This window comes from Chenopodium album, chromosome 2 (genome assembly GCF_948465745.1).
Source record: "Chenopodium album chromosome 2, dcCheAlbu1.1, whole genome shotgun sequence".
In the NCBI taxonomy this organism is placed as follows: domain Eukaryota; kingdom Viridiplantae; phylum Streptophyta; class Magnoliopsida; order Caryophyllales; family Amaranthaceae; genus Chenopodium; species Chenopodium album.
In genome coordinates, this window is record NC_137835.1 from 4,972,207 (window position 1) to 4,990,658 (window position 18,452).

At 33.4% G+C, this 18,452-nt stretch overlaps 2 protein-coding genes across 2 annotated transcripts; one reads left to right on the forward strand and one right to left on the reverse strand.

Moving 5' to 3' along the window:
* Positions 1-331: 331 nt before the first annotated feature.
* LOC145593876 (acetylornithine deacetylase-like) lies at positions 332-5,997 on the forward strand. Its single transcript, XM_081650242.1, has 10 exons — positions 332-781; positions 2,084-2,328; positions 2,426-2,534; positions 3,978-4,116; positions 4,222-4,279; positions 4,387-4,404; positions 4,564-4,686; positions 4,767-4,920; positions 5,016-5,049; positions 5,760-5,997. Exons 1-10 carry the CDS (start codon positions 449-451, stop codon positions 5,861-5,863), a joined length of 1,317 nt encoding a protein of 438 aa, XP_081506368.1. The 5' UTR covers positions 332-448; the 3' UTR covers positions 5,864-5,997.
* Positions 5,998-6,365: 368 nt separating this feature from the next.
* LOC145593886 (uncharacterized) lies at positions 6,366-10,350 on the reverse strand. Its single transcript, XM_081650250.1, has 9 exons — positions 9,792-10,350; positions 8,385-8,536; positions 8,142-8,237; positions 7,970-8,032; positions 7,524-7,592; positions 7,324-7,426; positions 7,162-7,233; positions 6,849-6,937; positions 6,366-6,760 (listed from the first exon to the last, which is right to left on the reverse strand). The coding sequence occupies exons 1-9, from the start codon at positions 10,147-10,149 to the stop codon at positions 6,614-6,616; spliced, it is 1,149 nt and encodes a 382-aa protein (XP_081506376.1). The 5' UTR covers positions 10,150-10,350; the 3' UTR covers positions 6,366-6,613.
* Between the last annotated feature and the right edge of the window lie 8,102 nt (positions 10,351-18,452).

The window sequence follows — 18,452 nt, forward strand, 5'->3', positions numbered from 1 at the left end:
TATGAAATTGTTGTTAATTGGTGGTAAATTATATCATGATAACTACATAATTAAATTTAATTATCATTATTGGATATGTTATTGGATACCGATAACTAATCCGAAAATCCGGGTACTCGAAGTCCGGATACCCTAACCTATAAATGAATATCACTTTTAGGGATTTTAGTTATCGGGTACCCGAACCGTTAGTACTAATGGTATGGGTACCCGTCCCATGCTCACCTCGGTAGTGGCCAATCTAACCAACTACCAACCCATTTCACAAGTCGACTTATGTCAAGTGCTTAATAAGCACAAGTACACGGTATAGACTGTACAGTCAATGAAATTACTCCTATAAACGATTTACTTGCGTTACAAAAACTCCTTTGCTTACAAAAAACACCCTCCATTTTGCTTCCAAAAACCAGTCTTTCTCTTCCGTGCTCTCACAGCCTCTTCTTCAATGGCACCATCATCAGAATTAGATCAAACACTTGGAGAACTAAACAAAGAATCATTCGTCAATCTCTTAACCAAATTAATTGGCGAATCCAAATACTTACAAAACAACCCACCTGAATTAATCCCAGAAGAAGACAGGGTTGTCAATCACCTACTTGAGATTCTCTCTCCTCTTTCCACCACCACCGGAGGTGGGCCCCTCATCATCAACCATGCAACTTACTACCCGAAAAGAGGAAACCTTATTGTTGAGTATCCGGGTACTGAACCCGGCAAAGTTGTCTCCTTTGTGGGTTGTCATATGGATGTTGTCACTGCTAATCCTTCTGATTGGGTATTGATTCTTCTCTGTATTTGATTATTTTGTTGATTAAAGTTTAGTTTTTGCGAAAGTTTGGAACTTTTTGTTTCTGGGGTTTTGTTTTTTTGCTTGATTAAGGTGTTAATTGATGTTAATGTTGTGTTTCTAATTGATTGTGTTAGATTTATATGAAGTTCTGTATGTATAATTTGATTTTGATTGAAATTTTAATGATTGCTCATGAGATTGTTCTATGAATCTGTTGCTTCTGTATAAAGTTTGCTGGGATTTTTTTTATTGGTCTGAATCATGGTGCTACTTGATGGCTTGATGCTGCCTTTTCTGGTAAAGATGCTATTTTATTGAATTTGAATTGTGAGGGTCAAGGGAATTGGTTTGAGGTGCTGAAGTAATGTCAACATTTGAAGATGCAAGCAAGATTGTTCTTACTTTGTGTTTGTCCTGTGTGAATATCTGCAGTCTTGGAGTTTTGACTATGAGTCAATTAAGGTGGTCGATTCGATGATTGACCTCTCGGGGTAGCATTGATCACAACCCTTGTCCAATTTCAAATGTTTAATGTATCCCAATGGATTAATAGCTAATGGGTAATTTCGACTTTGGCTAAAATCGAGTGTATCGATTGTCTGTAAAATGTCACTTCATTTATGCTCTGTGGTGACTCAGTTGCCTTTAAATCAGGGGGCTAAATGAAAACAATCTTTTTGATGCTATACTAATAAGGGTAAAAGAGCCACTTTAGGCTGTATACATCTGATTTGCCCAGGCAGAAGCCTCATTAGAGGCATTGCCATAACATATGGTTTGAGTGTTTGACTTAATGTGTATTCTTCATAGTTTCTACTTTAAGGATTATGTTATTTGAACCTGGGTATTTGTCCAAATGGCATGCTTGGCTATTTTGTGAAAAAATACCATATTTTTGGTCCATATTATGTATCAAGTGTTCATATCCATGTAAGATTGTCGAATATGACATGGCCCACATGGGAATAGTCCGGGTAACATAATCCAAGGCTTAAGGTTTCTAGTTTCCCTTCCAAGGTTTAAAAGGATTTATGAATTTCTTACCTTTCTCCCTTTCCACTAGTCTAACACAGAGTGTATATAATTACTTGAGTCACCAAATTAGCTTATCTGCCTCACTTGTGATATGAATACATACTTTAAATCTTTCTTGAGTCTTGACCAGTCTTTAGGTGAGAGACTAAGGTTTATTGATTATATTTTCAAACTTTCTTGGAAGCCCCTTGTTCAGGCTTCATTGCTTGAGTTGGTTTTGGTCTTTAATAATACTTATGGATTGATTTGTAGGACTTCGATCCTTTCTCATTGAGCATCGATGGTGATAAACTTAGGGGTCGAGGGACTACAGACTGTTTGGGACATGTTGCCTTGGTAGCTGAATTGATGAAGAAGCTAGGGGAGGCAAAACCAAAATTAAAGTCTACTGTGGTTGCGGTCTTCATAGCAAATGAGGAGAACTCAGCTATAACAGGCATTGGTGTTGATGCTCTTGGAAAGGATGGATTGCTTGATAAGTTGAAGGGAGGTCCACTGTATGTGTCCCTCGGCCATGATTTGTAACATCACACATACGATGTCCTCATGTTTAAGCTTATGCTTAACCTATGTAATCCTTTATATTTTCTTCAGGTTTTGGATAGACACAGCTGATAAACAACCTTGCATTGGTACTGGTGGAGTGATACCATGGAAATTACAGGGTGTTGGAAAACTTTTTCACAGTGGCCTTGCACACAAGGTATTTTTCATTATGAAATATGCATAATTTTGGATATATTCATAATATTTGACTGGTATGAATTTTCCTTACATAATACTACTATGTGAGCATCTTCACCTTGTAGTATGTGTTCAGGTTTTAGGACCCTTATTGAGTGTCTCAGCTCTCATGTCTTTCAAAACATTGAATCTGACTCTCTAGGAAATAAGTCAATATGGAGTAGAACTAGATGAGACGGAAGGATTCTGACTTTCTGAGTCCACCTTCTTAGTAGTTGCCTTGTGACCAGTTATATTCTACAATCTAATTTCTCAATCTTTGCGATAGATTTTTTGCTAAAATCTTCTGATTTTCATGCTAGAGTTGATTTTGTTTGCAATTCATCCTACAATGTCAGATGAAGTGTTGGAGATTCTAATTTGAAATTCCTGATTCTTTGGTTTACATTCCTGGTTCTTTGGTGCTTTGAGATAAACTTGAAGTGTTTTTTTTTTTCTTTTTTTTTTTTTTTTTTTTGAGAGATAAGAAATTGATTTACTACAAACTTTCTGGTGCTATTTTCTTATTTAACCATTTGAAATTCTCTATTTGGAGAGCATTTCTGTAATTTTTGACATCTAGACTATTCTACATTTTAGAACGTCTGGTCTCATCCTCCTTTTGTACCTAGCCTATTGTCGAGGTCTTCATGTAGGTGGTTATGAAAGTCTTATTCCAATCCTTTTACATTAATTTGTCGATTGAAGCTATATTAGATTAACAAGCTGAGTAAATTATGCGCAGATTTTGCATAAATTGAAAGTCTTTGAACTGAATCTTGTTACCTCTTTGTTAAGTATTTCTGTCTGAATTAGCTGGTTGCTTCATATGTAAACACTTACCTGGAACATCTTAACATCTAATGTATTTCAAGGATGTCATTTTTTTTGAATTCAATGTTGGAGTTTGTGTAATAGCCAGCTGTGTGATTATTGTTGCATGGAATTAGTCGTCGAATTGTTCATGGTTCAATTTCAGTTTGCAATCCTATTGACACTATTGACTACTGAAGATGATGAAAAATGATTAACCTTTTATTACACATTCACATACTCCATCATAACCCCCTTGGTATAGTATTTATTTAAATTAATGAAGGTAAGTACTAGAACAGGGGTTCATTTCTATACAGACAGGCTGTAATGTATTTCTAGGTGATGCTGGGAGAGGTACAAAGTTCGGTGTAGCGAGTTCAGATATGAATGTTTCTGGAAGCATATTGCCAATCTTCATCTAATATTTTGTGTTATTGAAGCTGCTAAGAATAGCTAAACCAACTCTATTTCGAAAGAGATGGGAAGCATTTTGGTACAATATCTTGTAGTTGTAGTTTAACAATGTTGCTTGTTATTATGATGCAATCCACTTTTTAATAACCCTCCCCAACCAAACTTAAATAATAGATGCATATTGTATATGCAGGCAGTAAATGCTATGGAAATGACAATGGAAGCACTTAAGGAGATACAGTTACGATTTTACAAAGATTTTCCTCCGCACCCCGAAGAGAAACGCTATGGATTTGCAACCCCATCAACCATGAAGCCCACTCAATGGGTTTGTAAGTGCTGGTCTTTGAATTCCTGATTTTTGTATGGAAACTGGCTGATAGTCTTGCTGATGTGTTATTGATGCTTGACTTTCTTGCTGATTTTTGTTGTTTCAGATCCAGGAGGGGGTATCAACCAGATCCCTGGCGAGTGTACTATTTCTGGTGATGTCAGGTATATCACGGTTTTTCTTAATCAGTGCTGACTTTGGTGGTGTCCCTTTTTCTCTGTGAAACATTGATAAGAGAGATGTCTCATTAAGCCTTATTTTTTATTTGCAGGTTAACTCCCTTTTACGAGTAAGCACAACATACTCATGCTATTGTGTCTTTTAGTTTTATCCTCAAACTAAACTTTCCTGCGTTGCTCTACTTGCTTTGCCTTCTTCAACACCAATGGGTTCTTGTTGGGTAGAACAGTGATTCAGATGTCTTGTACTTGTTTTTGTTCCTTTGCAGTGTTAATGACTGTATGAAAAAGCTTCAAGAATATGTCGATGACATAAATTCTAACATTGAGAAGCTAGATACGAGAGGACCAGTTTCAAAATATGTGCTACCTGATGAAAACATAAGGGGAAGGTTTATACCTCTTCATTTTATCTTATGTTAGTATAATTTTCCTCGTGTTTGTGGTAACTAACATCTGCTGTCTTTACCAGACTCACAATAACTTTTGACGAGGCCAACAATGGTGTGGCTTGTGATCTTGATTCTCGTGGTTTCCACGTCTTATGCAAAGCTACTGAAGAAGTTGTTGGTCATGTTAAGCCATACTCCATCACTGGAAGTTTGCCACTGATTCGTGATCTAAAAGTGAGATTTTTATATACTTGTAATTTTTTTGCTATAATTTTTAGTTATTGATTTTTGTTATGTCATCATGCATTGATATGCCTATTCTGTTTCAGGATGACGGATTTGATGTTCAAACAGCAGGATATGGTAACTTTTCTACAATGACTTGCTTATTATGCACACGGTCAAAAAAGTCTTGTTCTTACTACAAATTTACTCATTTTGTTAAATAATGGCATGATAGCTTTTTTTTTTTGCTCTTGACTGCATATCATATAATTGAGCCATACATCTTTGTCATGGTGAATTCTTTTGAGTTAAAGACTAGTCAAAATCATGAAGAGAAGATTTCTAGATATATATATAGACACCATTTAGTAGTAGTGCTACAATTTATCATTTGGTTGACACATAAATATGGGAATTGGATGACAATGAAGTTGTTTTGTTGACAAAAGCATAAGAAGTTGCACTTTGTGGGAAATTCTGCTTCCCTACATCTAACCGATGGAAACTGTTGCTTACCTAGCTCCATAATCCATTAGGTAAGTGGAACTTCAGTTGGGATGTTGGTCAATCAAACAACTCTTTTACTCTTCTTTGGAGTCAAAGCTCTAAGGTTTTTTAACTTTTAGAGAATTGTTACTTCCAACCAAACACCTCTAGATGTTATGGTAGCCCGATAGAAACAATTTTCTTCTCTCTGTATGTTAGAGTGGCTGCTTTGTTCTCTCTTGCATTAGCCTGATAGTATTGGTCAAATTTCAGTCCTGATGTGCACTTGCTATCAGTAGTCTTTAACTATCAGAAAATTCATTGTGAATGTGAGTGTCTAATAAGATATCTGTGCCTTACAGGTCTAATGGCAACTTACCATGCCAAGAATGAATACTGCCTTCTGTCGGACATGTGCCAAGGCTACCGAGTCTTTGCTAGCGTTATTGCACAACTAGAAGACTGACTTCCTGCGGATTATATTTGCTCTGGATTTTAAAAGTTTTCATTAATGCTCAAGACATGGATATACATTTACTGTTAAATAACAGTCATAATAATAAGTTCATTTATAAGAATGGATTGAGTTTAATCATGTAACATTCCATGTGTTAAAGTAATATGGTCATCAGTAAATCAGTAGTATTATGCTTCTGCCAAAACTTACAGAATTGAACCAAAATTATTTTGCATGGATAGCCAAGTGGTTCAACTGATCCAGCCAAGCTCGGTTTCTGCTTGGTCAGATCCTGGTGGGTGACCCAGTGAATTGCATGGGTATCAAGTGGGTAAACGGTTCGGCCACCCCGGCATTAGTCTAAATGATTTATCCATTAATATTGACGAAAGACCATTTTTTTTCAACTAAAAGTTTAGGTGCTCCGAATGCACTTTCCAAAAATTGCATGAACTTTCCAAAAATTGCATGATACAGAAAGTAATGTCATAAGCTTAAGAAGCCATATATGTGCAGGAAAGTAGAGTATCATAGAAGACACTCGCTAAATGTACATTTTATTACAAACCCTTTGTAGTTACTTCTAGTTTGTATATTTCATTTCATCTATCTATCTATCGTATACAGTATAGTATAGCTATATATACACACTCTATACTACTCCGACTATAGTTCCTGTGATATTAGTCATAAAACTGAGGATCTATTTAGAGTCTACGGTAGTGATATACAGTTTTGTGTAAAGGTAACTAGCAAACTTCAAAAAAGGTTCTTCCTTTCTGAATTTAGCTGCTGGATTCTCTGGCGTAACCTGCGTCGATGATCATGAATTTTCCATAAACCATGCCCAAGGACAACTGCAGAGTATATCCCGTGCGTGATGATAGGTGCAAGGATGTTATTTGTCTGAGGCAAACCAAGAAGATAAAGTTATAAATTTGTTGGACAAAATCTAACAAACATGTCTAACACACAAGTGAATTGAAGAGCTTACTTGGATCCACTCAAATCCAAGGTAAAGTGCCAAAATTCCTTCCAAGAGGGGTGAGTATATCCTTTTCATTTGCCTCCGCTCATACCAGGCTGCATAATGAACGCATATGAGCAACGAAATAAATTCAATTACACATTGTTATGGATTAATTTTAATTTTATTGGTAGCACAACCAGAGAACCTAAATCAGGATCGTCTCTAAAGCTGAAAAGGTAAGAGAATTGAACAAGAATTGAGAACTACCGTGCATCACAGATACTTTATGTAATCAGCTGAATGCATTATCAAAGTCAAAAGGAGGGAAGAAACCAACCTGCAAAGAGCTTCTTCAAATCCTCACGGCCAGAGCGAGATTGTAAAACAGGTGCTACTACATATGTAGGATCTGAAATAAAACAAAGAAACTTCCAAGATTATTATAAGATGAAATAATATATCCATGAAGCTCTCTTGAACAAGGACAGTGAGAAATTACCTTTAGGTGATGCGGCTATATAATATAGAGAACCTGTAAGGGCAGCTGTGATGACTGCAGCAAATGCCTGGGCAAAAGGTACTAATGGGGGTAGCACACCAGTCTACATATTGAATTACAGGGGAAGGTAAGATAGTATGTCAAGTCAATATAGAACATTAGATCTATGGCAGAATAGACAAGAAGGAACGGTTGTTTACCAGAGCGGCCACTCCCCGAACATCAGTTACCAAGTCACTGCTTCTAAGGAATATATCAGCAAGAGCACCCTACAGCATCAACATATAAGATGTAACAGTTTAAACTTCACAGCACTGACTAGAAGTGTATAGGTTTAAACAACATTTTGGATGTTTATCTGAGGGTTGATTTAAGGCCTCTTCCAAGCTAAGATGTGTCCTTATAATGTAATTAACACGGGCAACTATCACTGGCTACTATTCTCTTTTATAAAGTTGAAATTTTTGTTTAAGAAGTAGTGTTTATTTAATCTTAAAGGCTAAAACTTTCACATGTTTTTGCAGAAGATATAACTATATTTCTACTCTCCAATATCCATCACAAAGTGGCAGCATTCCCTAAATGGAAAATTACTACTGGTTTTATTTGATAAAGAAATCCAAAATGGTTGAAGACATTTACTAACCTGGACAGCAGCTCTATAGAAGAGTTCCTCACCTACTGAGCTTGCTGCAACAATGAGTATAAACTGCAAAATTGATGAAATATTAGTCAAAACTTCCAACACTTTTTTCACATATCACATGTTATCTCAATTTAGCAAGTCTTCTAATTCTAAAAGTTGCTAAATCATCTACCTGCCATGGTGACATTCCATAGAAGAAGCTTCGTAGTTCCTCATCCTCCACATCCCTTATCGCACGAGCATGGGGTGATAGCTTCACCACCTCGTCCTACAGCCACTTAACATAAGCCATTAGGAAATTAATTATGAAAAGGTGAACATGACAAAATTAAAAACATCTAAGCCAGCGATTATATATACAGAGTAACATATAGCTAGCCTCAGGCTCATTCAAAGGGAAAGTCATAAGACATACATCTAATATAAATAGAAGAGCCATAATTGGAGGAGTAGCATATCCAAGTCCTTGAATAATGGCATCAAATGACGGTTGGAAACCTCCAGAGCTGTCAATTCCGGAAAGTGAGCATATGAACCTCCCAGCAAGAGCCATAGCACCATATATGCCTAATGTAAGCAAAATCACACACAATTATCACTTTTATCAGTACATCAAACACATTTTTCTGTCACATAATTTGATAAAGCGAACCGTCTTTCAAGTATAGAAGGAAAACCATAAGGCATAGTGTGCAAATCTTAAGTGACAAACACTACGGCACCACATCGCTTGCTAAGTTGCTATGTCATAAAGTCTACTTTACAGTCCAACATAATACTTCATACGACTGTACTTATCATTCCGCTTTAACTTACCCATGTTGGGTGCTCAGGAATGTGACATGGATATGTACAATTGACATATGATTATGGACCAAAAGCATGAAATTTTACTACCTCCGTTACATATTATTTGCAACGATTTGACATAAAGTAAATATCTAATCGTTGCAAATAATATGTAATGGAGGTAATACTTAAATAGCGAGACTGACATCAAGAAACATTGTCACATGTACTTATGTCCAACACAAGTAGTCGAGTCAGAGTAACATATCATATAGGGAACAAAAATCATTACAGTGTACAAGGATAAAGGATTACTTATAAGATACTATGTACAAATTAGATTCGAATAAAGAGGAATAGAGGATCACTGTATGGAAAAATTCGCAGAAGTGATGGTTAACCCAATCATTTACTTAATAATTTTTTTTTTTCTTCGTTTGAAATTTATGTGATTATTCACCTAAAAGCAACTACAAAAAGAAATTGAGCCTCCCAAGAGTCCCAACAATTTAAAGGAACAACAAAGTGACAATAAAAGGATGATATTGACAAAACAACTTTCTATATTTTCCCTCATCCACCCTTCTTTCTGGTAAACTTTTATGGAGCATATCAACTTTGTTTAAACAATTTAGGTAATGGAATTCATTCTCAAAACCTACTACACGGCTACACCTAATTATCTCATTATAATTCATAAAATTTAATACCGAAACCTCGTTTACATCATTATCCTTTTGTTCCATTGTTCGGGTCGTGGTACCAAGGACCTCACATAGAATTTAGTTTACATCATCACCCATTGTTCGGGACTTCGGGTTGATAGTACCAAGTAACTCATATCAAATTTCGTTTACATCATTACCCTTTAATCCTTTATTGCTCTCTTAATCCAATTAATTAATGAAAAGGTACAATTTATAAAAATTTCTACTTATTAACATATAAACCTTTTAACATCAAATAAAATAAATTACTTAAAATTAAAACAACCCCACATAAAAAGGAAAAACCCCAGATAAGAAAAAGTTACCTATTCCATAGCTAAGTCTCACAACAGCTCCAATCTTATCCCAAACAGGAAAATCAGCAGAAGTAGCACTAGCAGCATCTCCAAAGCTCTGATTAAATGTGGTAACTTCCATTGTTGATCTAGTATACCCTACTCCACCACCGTCTGATCTTTCAATCCCATCAACCCCATCTCTCCTTCTACTACCAGGGTCCACTGAACCCCTCACAACACCAGCACCATACTTGAACCTCCTCCTGCAAAGGGTTGACTTAGGGAGAAAAAAGTCAAAGGAGAGAGACCCAAATCCATGATTATAAGCCTTAAACGACGTCGTTGGAGGGTGTGGAGCTCGGTATATCAATGGAAGTGACTCCATTAAAAGGGGGAAAACAGAGGAAACCTTATCAGAACAGGGTGAAGTTGTGGTTAATTGGCATAGCTTATTAAGCTTATTTGTTGATAAATTGAATAAAAATGGAGTGAATTTGCAAAAGGGTATTTTGTAATAAAGGATTTGGAAGTAGCGGCTGAGAGAGGAGAGAGAAAGAGAGTGTTGTTTGTAAATCTGTGGTTAGTTTATGGTAATGGAGGTTTAAATGTTAATGGTGACAAATGGGAATTTTGAGAGGATGATATCTGTGGTAGCCTGTTAATGTTTGCCAAGTGGAGATAATGATTACCTTACTAATTGCTGCATTATAAGGAGTACCCGTCAACTAAAACTCTTTAAATACAAACATGGTTGTTTATAAAGTGATTAGGACCTTAGGGGATGTCGAATGTCTATTCGGACGGTTTGGTTATGGTCCCTTATGGGTCGGGTTGAACACTTTCGGGTTGAAGTAAAAGGTTCTTTGATTGACAATTATGATGAGCTCGTTTAGTTCAATTATTTCAATTCAACTAAGGGATGTAAACAAGGCGGGTTGTATTCGACTCAAAATTAGAATAGGGTCTAGTTTATATGTAGTCACTAGTCCGGTAATAACAAATTCAGCCTCTTATTGGCATGGCCATAAGCAAGTTGGGATAATCAATAGTGGGTTATAATGGGTATGTAGGTTGGAAATCTTGGAATTGGTTTTTTATACTGTAGATGGTTATGAGAGTGTTTGGTTAGTGATTTTTTTTTAACAGTCTTTTAACTTTATTTTTTAGGCAGATAATAAAATACTAATAATAATACGGAGTAATAGTAAGTGCAATACCTTCACCTTAAAAGTAAAAATATTAGGGATTATTAGAGCACTCTCATTCATAGGCAAAAATATGCCCACGAGGAGAATTTAATGGTAAAAATGCTAAAAATGTTATCCCACTCATGAGCAAAAAAAAAAAAAAAAAAAAAAAAAAAAAAAAAAAAAAAAAAAAAAATGTCCATGAGGAGATTATCAAATGCTCATCCATAGAAATGGCAAAAATAAATTGCTACAATACCTATGGGCCCATGAGTATTTGTGAGAGAAAATATAGGAGAGATGGTGATCCGGTTTTATTTTTTTTTAGCCCATAAGTGTGGGAAGAGTTCTTAAATAAAATGCCCATAAAAAATGGAAAAGAGGAGTGAGAAAGTGAGTAGAGAGAGAGTGGCATTTTTATTTTTTGCCCATATGATAGTGGTCTTAAGTTCAATCAAGTGTGAATAGAAGGTGGACTCAAAGTTGGTCATCATATCTAATAATTTATGTGGCACAAACACATTATATTTTCATTGTGTGACATTAGGCTTAATTAATCAAAGCGGAGTTTGAAATGCTGACAATGTTTTTCACACTTTATGATTGTTAAAATCTTGCATAAGTCATAGGGTATTTGAAAATGAATCAAGAAATAGTGTTGAAGAAATACGATATTGAAATGATACACTACAGGTATGTTCTCTTCAGATTAAGTTCAGTTCAATTCACCTCTAATAAGTTCAGTTCAGTTCTTAATTTTCTTCTCTCATAAATATTCAGCTCAGTCAATCAGAACAGATCTTACATGGGTATATAATGAGAATTGCCCTTTTACTTTGAGTCAGTTCGGTCTAGATGATACCATGCATGTATTAACTAGATAACAAGATAAATTTATACTTAACCTACCCTCATTAATATGTACAAGCTACTTTTAATGATTAGTGTTTAGACAACTATACCCTCTAAAATATTTATTTACTTTTATGCTTTCATTAATGTTAGTTATCTTGAACATTTATACCACCCACATAGTTGTTTATATTTTCTCTTATAGTTAATTTAACTAAATTTGTGATTTAAAAGTCAAACCAAAAAAACTCCTAGATATGACTAGCTATGACGCGCACATTGCGCGCGTTAACTGTCCTAGTATATATATACGTAGTATTAAGGTGTGATTTGAATAAGATAAACTAGGGTGATTCAAATAGAATCTACATAGTTCATGATCATAAAGAGATTTCTTTTCTTCTTGTTATTTGTAAATTGTAATCAATAATGCTATATAAAGTACTGTTTCAATGATTAGTTGTTGTGTTTTTTTTTTTTGTTTTTTTGTTTTTTCCAGTTAACTTGTGAATAAAATATTAAAAATACAGATTTCAGCAGAATTAAAGTTTGCTAACAATAAAAGTCGTGGTCGATCTTCTATAATAATCTCTACATCAATGAGAAGTCTTTTATTTTATAGAAAAATAAATGAAGATCCCGATTATTAAAGCCTTAACTACCACATGATAATTGCTATTAGAGTTGTTAGGAAGTGTATAATTAAGATATCTCCATTAATATAGCCATTTTTCCACAAGTATTGGTCGACATTCTCGTCCTGACTCCTGACGTCCTCACTCCCTAACGCTTTTTCTCAAAAAAAAAAAATCCCTTTATTTGTCTTCGTTTCTCTATTACACTTAAAACAAATAGATCTGATCTGTTTTTTTAAAGGGATATCTGGTTTGATTTTTTTTTTAAGGTAGATCTGGTCTGATTTTTGTAAGGTATGATCTAAATTTTTATTGTCTGGTCTGATCTGATTTAACAATTTGACTAAACTATGACTGCATTTTGATACTAATCTATGAAGAAAAACATCATCAAAATGGATCTTGTTAGAATTGTCTCATTATAATTTGTAACTTTTATAATTTTGTAATTTTTATAATTTTTTTTTTTTACAAAGCAATTAACGATATTTAATGATGTAAATGATAATCAAAAGATATGATATGTCCTGATCTAAATTTTTCTGATATGAATTTATTAAGAAATAAGTAATAAGTACGGAGTATATGAAATAAGTTGAAGGAACAAGTCCTTAATAAATAAAGTACTAACGACTCACGGTGTGAGCCACTAAGGGCCTGTTCTGATACCATTATTTTCAGTCAGTTCAGCTCTAATAAGTTCAGTTCAGTTCAGCTCATACTTTCCTCCTCTTATAAAATATTCATTTCAGTTCAGTTCAACTCTAGTAAGTTCAGTTCAGTTCAGCTCTAATAAGTTCAGTTCTGCTCTAATAAGTTCAGATCAGTTCGGCTCTAATAAGCTCGGTTCAGTTCAGTTCAATTCAGTCCAGCTCAGTTCAGTCGCAATGAGAACATGCCCTAAGTATTATTTGACAGCCCATGAGATATCTCTAAAATTAGAACAAAATAATTGTTTTATATTCTTGTGAGGCATACTAAAACAGGCTCACTCATGAGACGTTTGGAATGCCTCATATAGACCTGTCAATTTTTTACCCGACTTGCAAACCCGATTCGAATCCAACCCGTTTTGTGGGTCTTGAACAAAAAATTTTGATACGTAACCCGATTTAATCCGAACCTGTTTGACCTTTTGCATGCCCCCGGTTTACAATAATTTTATTGTACATCGAACATTTTTCGAAAAGTGACCCTTTTTTTTTACAAAAGTGACCCTTTTTTTCCATAGTGACCCTTTTTTTTTATACAAAAGTAACTTATATTTTTACAAAAGTGATTTTTTTTTCACAAAAGTGACCCTTTTTTCCACAAAAGTGACCTTTTTTTCCGCAAAAGTGTTCTTTTTTTTTCCACAAAAGTGACCATTTTTTTTCCGCAAAAGTGTTCTTTTTTTTCCACAAAAGTGACCCTTTTTTTTCCTTCACAAAAGTGACTTTTTTTTCCCAAAAACAGAGTATCAAAATCAATAAAAATAAACACAAACGCATGCAAAAGTATACTTGATTGATGTCGTATGCTTAACGAAATAATGACAATTAACTTAGCTTGTTTCTGAAATTGGGGCTTGAATTGAGAGCTTCTCCTTCTTTGGCTTGTTTCTGAAACAGAGTACCGACGCGAAATCGGGCAGAACAATTCCTTATTGAATTCTTTTACAGTTTATTCCTGCTTCAATAGGACATGAGGGGATTTTAAAATCAAGAGTTTATAATTTCTTTGGATGGATAACTAATGTCCTTTCTAGGCAAAAATTTGAGATGACGATCTACAAGGAACAATAGATCGGAGTTCGGCCGGATTATTGGGAGATGCTAAGGGAGTTCGACGGTGGTGCGGCAGCTGAATGTGGCGACAGGGTTGTTGGTTTGGCGGTGGGTGTTTTTCTCGGCAGTGGTCCGGCTGACTTTGGCGGTGACTCCATGACTTAGAGTTGATGAAGTTACATGCCCAGCCCGATTTACACTAATTTAGTGTAAACCGGATGTTATTAAATATTTGTGCTAAATTTATGGGTCAAATCCGATCCAAACCTGACCTATCGACCCGATGTTATGGTTTTTTTTTTAAAAATAATACATTTATTTGAAAATTAATATTTGTTTATTGATTAAGTTTTGACTGTTTGCCTATCATCGGATATTCAATTCATTTCACATATTTTATTCTTATTTAACTATTTCCTATAACTCTTGCTTAAATCTACACCAATCACCTCTTACACCACTTATCGACCCACACTAATTGCATCCACATAACCCACATCACCGTCATGCCACCGATTAACAGGTCTAGTGATATTATGTCAAAAGAGATATTATACATACTACATACATATACTCGTAATAATGTTGTCCTCCTCCTTAAATTTTGGATGTTTAAAAGTTTTATTATTTTTAATTTTATTATCATTTTTTACTAGTTAGGAATTGATGTGCTTTGGTGAAATGGTGACAATTTAAATTATGTAGAATGTAATGGCTAAAAATAATATAGTGAAAATTTTCAATTAAAAATTTTGGGAAAAAAAAAATTGAAAAATTATGTAGTAGTAAATAAGCTTGAAAAATCATACATTTCTAACAATAAGGAAAAATAATTCTAAACTCATTGGGTTGATCCGAATTCGAAACTATGGTTTAGGGTTGAGCATTTCTCTACCTGTGACTCAAAGCAACTTGACCCAAATGACCTGACCTAACCCAATTGACGGGTCTACTCATATTACAAGAAAATAACTCATAAAAATCCTCTTTTGGGCCCCACCTTACAAATTTTCTTACTCTCTCCGTTTCGTATTAATCACAATAATTTCTTTTTTCACCCGTTTCATATTAATTGCAACACTTTTACATTTAGAAAGGACTCACCGTTATTTTATAATTTTTCTATCCCACAATCCTACTTTCACAAATATTTTATTACTCTATTTCTCTTTCCTACCATTCCCAATTTCTCATCACTTAAGCTATTTTTTTTATTATTATTTTTCTATCTTACTATACTTTATACTTATAAAAAAAAACTTTTTTAGACTACAACTTATAAATTTTCTTAAACTTTGTAAACATCCTAATATTGCGATTAATACAAAACGGATGGAGTAAACTTTTTAAACACACTAATGTTGCATTTAATTTAATATAAAATGAAGGGAGTATCTAAATTTAAAAAATATAAAAGGGATGGAATTATACATTGACAAATATAAAAATCAAAATAACCCAAATAAAAAAATACTTGGTACGTGGCAATTGATAAGTGGTGATAAAATCATGCAGTAAACAAGAGAATGTATGCGAGCCACTAATCAAGCAAACAAGCGTCGTATAGTAAGTACGTGTACATTGGATATTTTTTGGTTCAAGTACCCTATAACATTTTATAAAGTAGTTCTAGTATTCTCTAGAACTTGTCTAGCTTCGATATCGCATGCAACAACATCAATTCACTACTTCTCATGATTGTTTTTTGGACCTCTAGATTCGAGCTTCTTGTGGTACATATGAATATATTATCATGATTATTAAAGTGTAACCCATTGAAAATATCTACTCGTATTGATTTTATGATAGTTTAAGCATATTTTGAATTTCGATGGCAAAATATATAATTGAATTTATTTGCAGCTATTATTACTCTATTTCCTATGTTTCATCTGTTTTTTAATACTTGAAAACTAGTGAGTAAGCCCGGTTGTTGCCCCAGGTTTCTACTATTATAGACGTGCAATTAATAATTTTTTTTAAAAGCTTTTCAAAACAGCAATTGTTGTTGTCAAACTAAAATTGAGTTATTCTTTAAATATTTTTTTATTATTTTTTAATTGAACCTTGTGACACTTATATGAAATTTTTTTCATTCAAATAACATAGTTAATATTGGCTTAGATGGTTTAATAGTTATATGTGTTATAAGAGTTTGAGGGTTCAAACCCCCCTATCCTTATGTTTTTATATGGTAATGTTAATTAGTTTGAGTGGTTGCTTGGGTGATGTGGCATTGTTTGAGTGATGAACGCCTTTTAACATTGGGAGTGCCACATAAGAAAAGATATATTTTCGACCAATTAAAAATTAGATTTCTATTTTATTTTATAATTAAAAAATCACTCGCCACCTTAACAAAAGTGACGAATGAAATTTTAAAGCATTGGGAGTGCCACATAAGAAAAGATATATTTTCGACCAATTAAAAATTAGATTTCTATTTTATTTTATAATTAAAAAAATCACTCGCCACCTAAACAAAAGTGACGAATGAAATTTTAAATTTTTGCCACGTAGGTAAAAACGACGAATAGTAATTTATTAGGATTTTAATTATTTAAGAACACCAAATTTTATCATTTTTATTTGTTACAAAACTAAAAATTATCTTTAGATATTAGGATTTATATTATTTAAAAAACTAAAATTTATATTTTGATATTTAAAAAATATAAATTATCATTAGATGTTAATGGTTTTATGTAAATATCTGATGTAAAAATTAGATGTAAAAATTATATTTTGATTTAATGATTTTATCTAACTATCCGATGAATGAGATAATATTTATTTCAATTTATAAATTTAAGTTCTATATACGTAAAATTTGAATAAGAATGATTTAAAACTTAACAAAATATTTTACCTTAAATTAATGTTAAAATAATATAATAGAAAATAAAAACGAAAAATATTAAGAAATCACAAAAAAAAAAAAAAATACAAAATGAAATAATTAAAAACCGTGCATCGCACGGGCTTACATCTAGTAATAATAATGGTAAAACCCTATCATGTTAAATAATTTGCAATTATTTGAAGTATGATTAAGACAAGTGTTTGAGATTACTGCTTCTATAATAACTATAAAGTATGAGAACTATTTGACGTTCATATATCAATATGATTTGGTATGTTTATATACTACATCCGTTACATATTATTTGCAACGATTAGATATATTTTTCTCTACTTTATGTCAAACCGTTGCAAATAATATGTAACGGAGGTAGTATATTTCATGTATCATACATATGCATTTGTTATACACTATGATATGCTCGTATACTTTATACGGAGTAAGACTTATAGTGTCGAGTAGCAAAAGTAGTTCATAGAGAATATATAGGGTTTAAGTTAATAAATAGAAATTTACGGTCTGTTCTGATTTATTGAATTGAGCTGAACCGAACTGAATAGAGCTGAACTGAATTATTTACGAGAGAAGGAAATTAGGAATTAAAGTGAACTGAATAGAAATTAAGCTCAAAAGAACAGATCCTCGGTTATAAAGCTACTATTTCAATAAGGTTACATTATGATATGTGGTTATTTGTTTTTAATAGAGGGAACATCATTCATTCATTCATTATATAAATAGGCAATCACCTTTTTTAGGGCTTTCTACAATTTTTAATTTTTAATTTTTAATTTTTAATTTTTAATTTTTGGTTATTTAGGGATAAACTTGCGTTGTTGCTTGCACACATCTAGGCATACACAAATATAGTTATTCTACATTAGGAGTGTTATGGTTGTTCACTAGTACCAAAAAGTGGGAAAATGTGAAGCTTTACATTTTTAAACAAACGCGTACGTTGTTGCTTAATCTAATAAGTAATAGTCTTTATAAGAAATCCCCTAAAAAATTAAGATAGACTTATAAGAGAAGGGAAATAATTTGCTAATTGTATTTAGAATATTGTGTCGTTGCTTTATCAAATGGCTAAGGATTTCGTATCAATTCCCACAAAATTTTCATCGGTGTTTTAGTAATGTTGCAAAGCCCAAATTATAAGCCCAATTCACAACTATATTACATTTACAGCTAATGACATCCTAGAAACTGCTGCGAAACTGTGGGCAGAGAACCTAGTGTAATTATTGATATCGGAATCCATTTTGATGTGAAAACCTCAATAAAATCTTATCCGATATTGGATTTAATTGACTCTATCCTATCTTTTGTAATTAAGTAGAAAATCAACAATTAAAGGTAAAACAACTAATACTTAGGGGATATAA

Bases quoted from the DNA above. Each gene is read 5' to 3' on its own strand.
- LOC145593876 (XM_081650242.1), top strand. From the start codon at position 449: ATGGCACCATCATCAGAATTAGATCAAACACTTGGAGAACTAAACAAA. The intron at 782-2,083 runs GTATTGATTCTT...ATTGATTTGTAG, and splicing joins CTGCTAATCCTTCTGATTGG to GACTTCGATCCTTTCTCATT. The intron at 4,921-5,015 runs GTGAGATTTTTA...ATTCTGTTTCAG, and splicing joins CACTGATTCGTGATCTAAAA to GATGACGGATTTGATGTTCA.
- LOC145593886 (XM_081650250.1), bottom strand. From the start codon at position 10,149: ATGGAGTCACTTCCATTGATATACCGAGCTCCACACCCTCCAACGACG. The intron at 7,427-7,523 runs GTAAACAACCGT...TTCAATATGTAG, and splicing joins TTCGGGGAGTGGCCGCTCTG to ACTGGTGTGCTACCCCCATT. The intron at 6,761-6,848 runs GTAAGCTCTTCA...GGTTTGCCTCAG, and splicing joins TTGGATTTGAGTGGATCCAA to ACAAATAACATCCTTGCACC.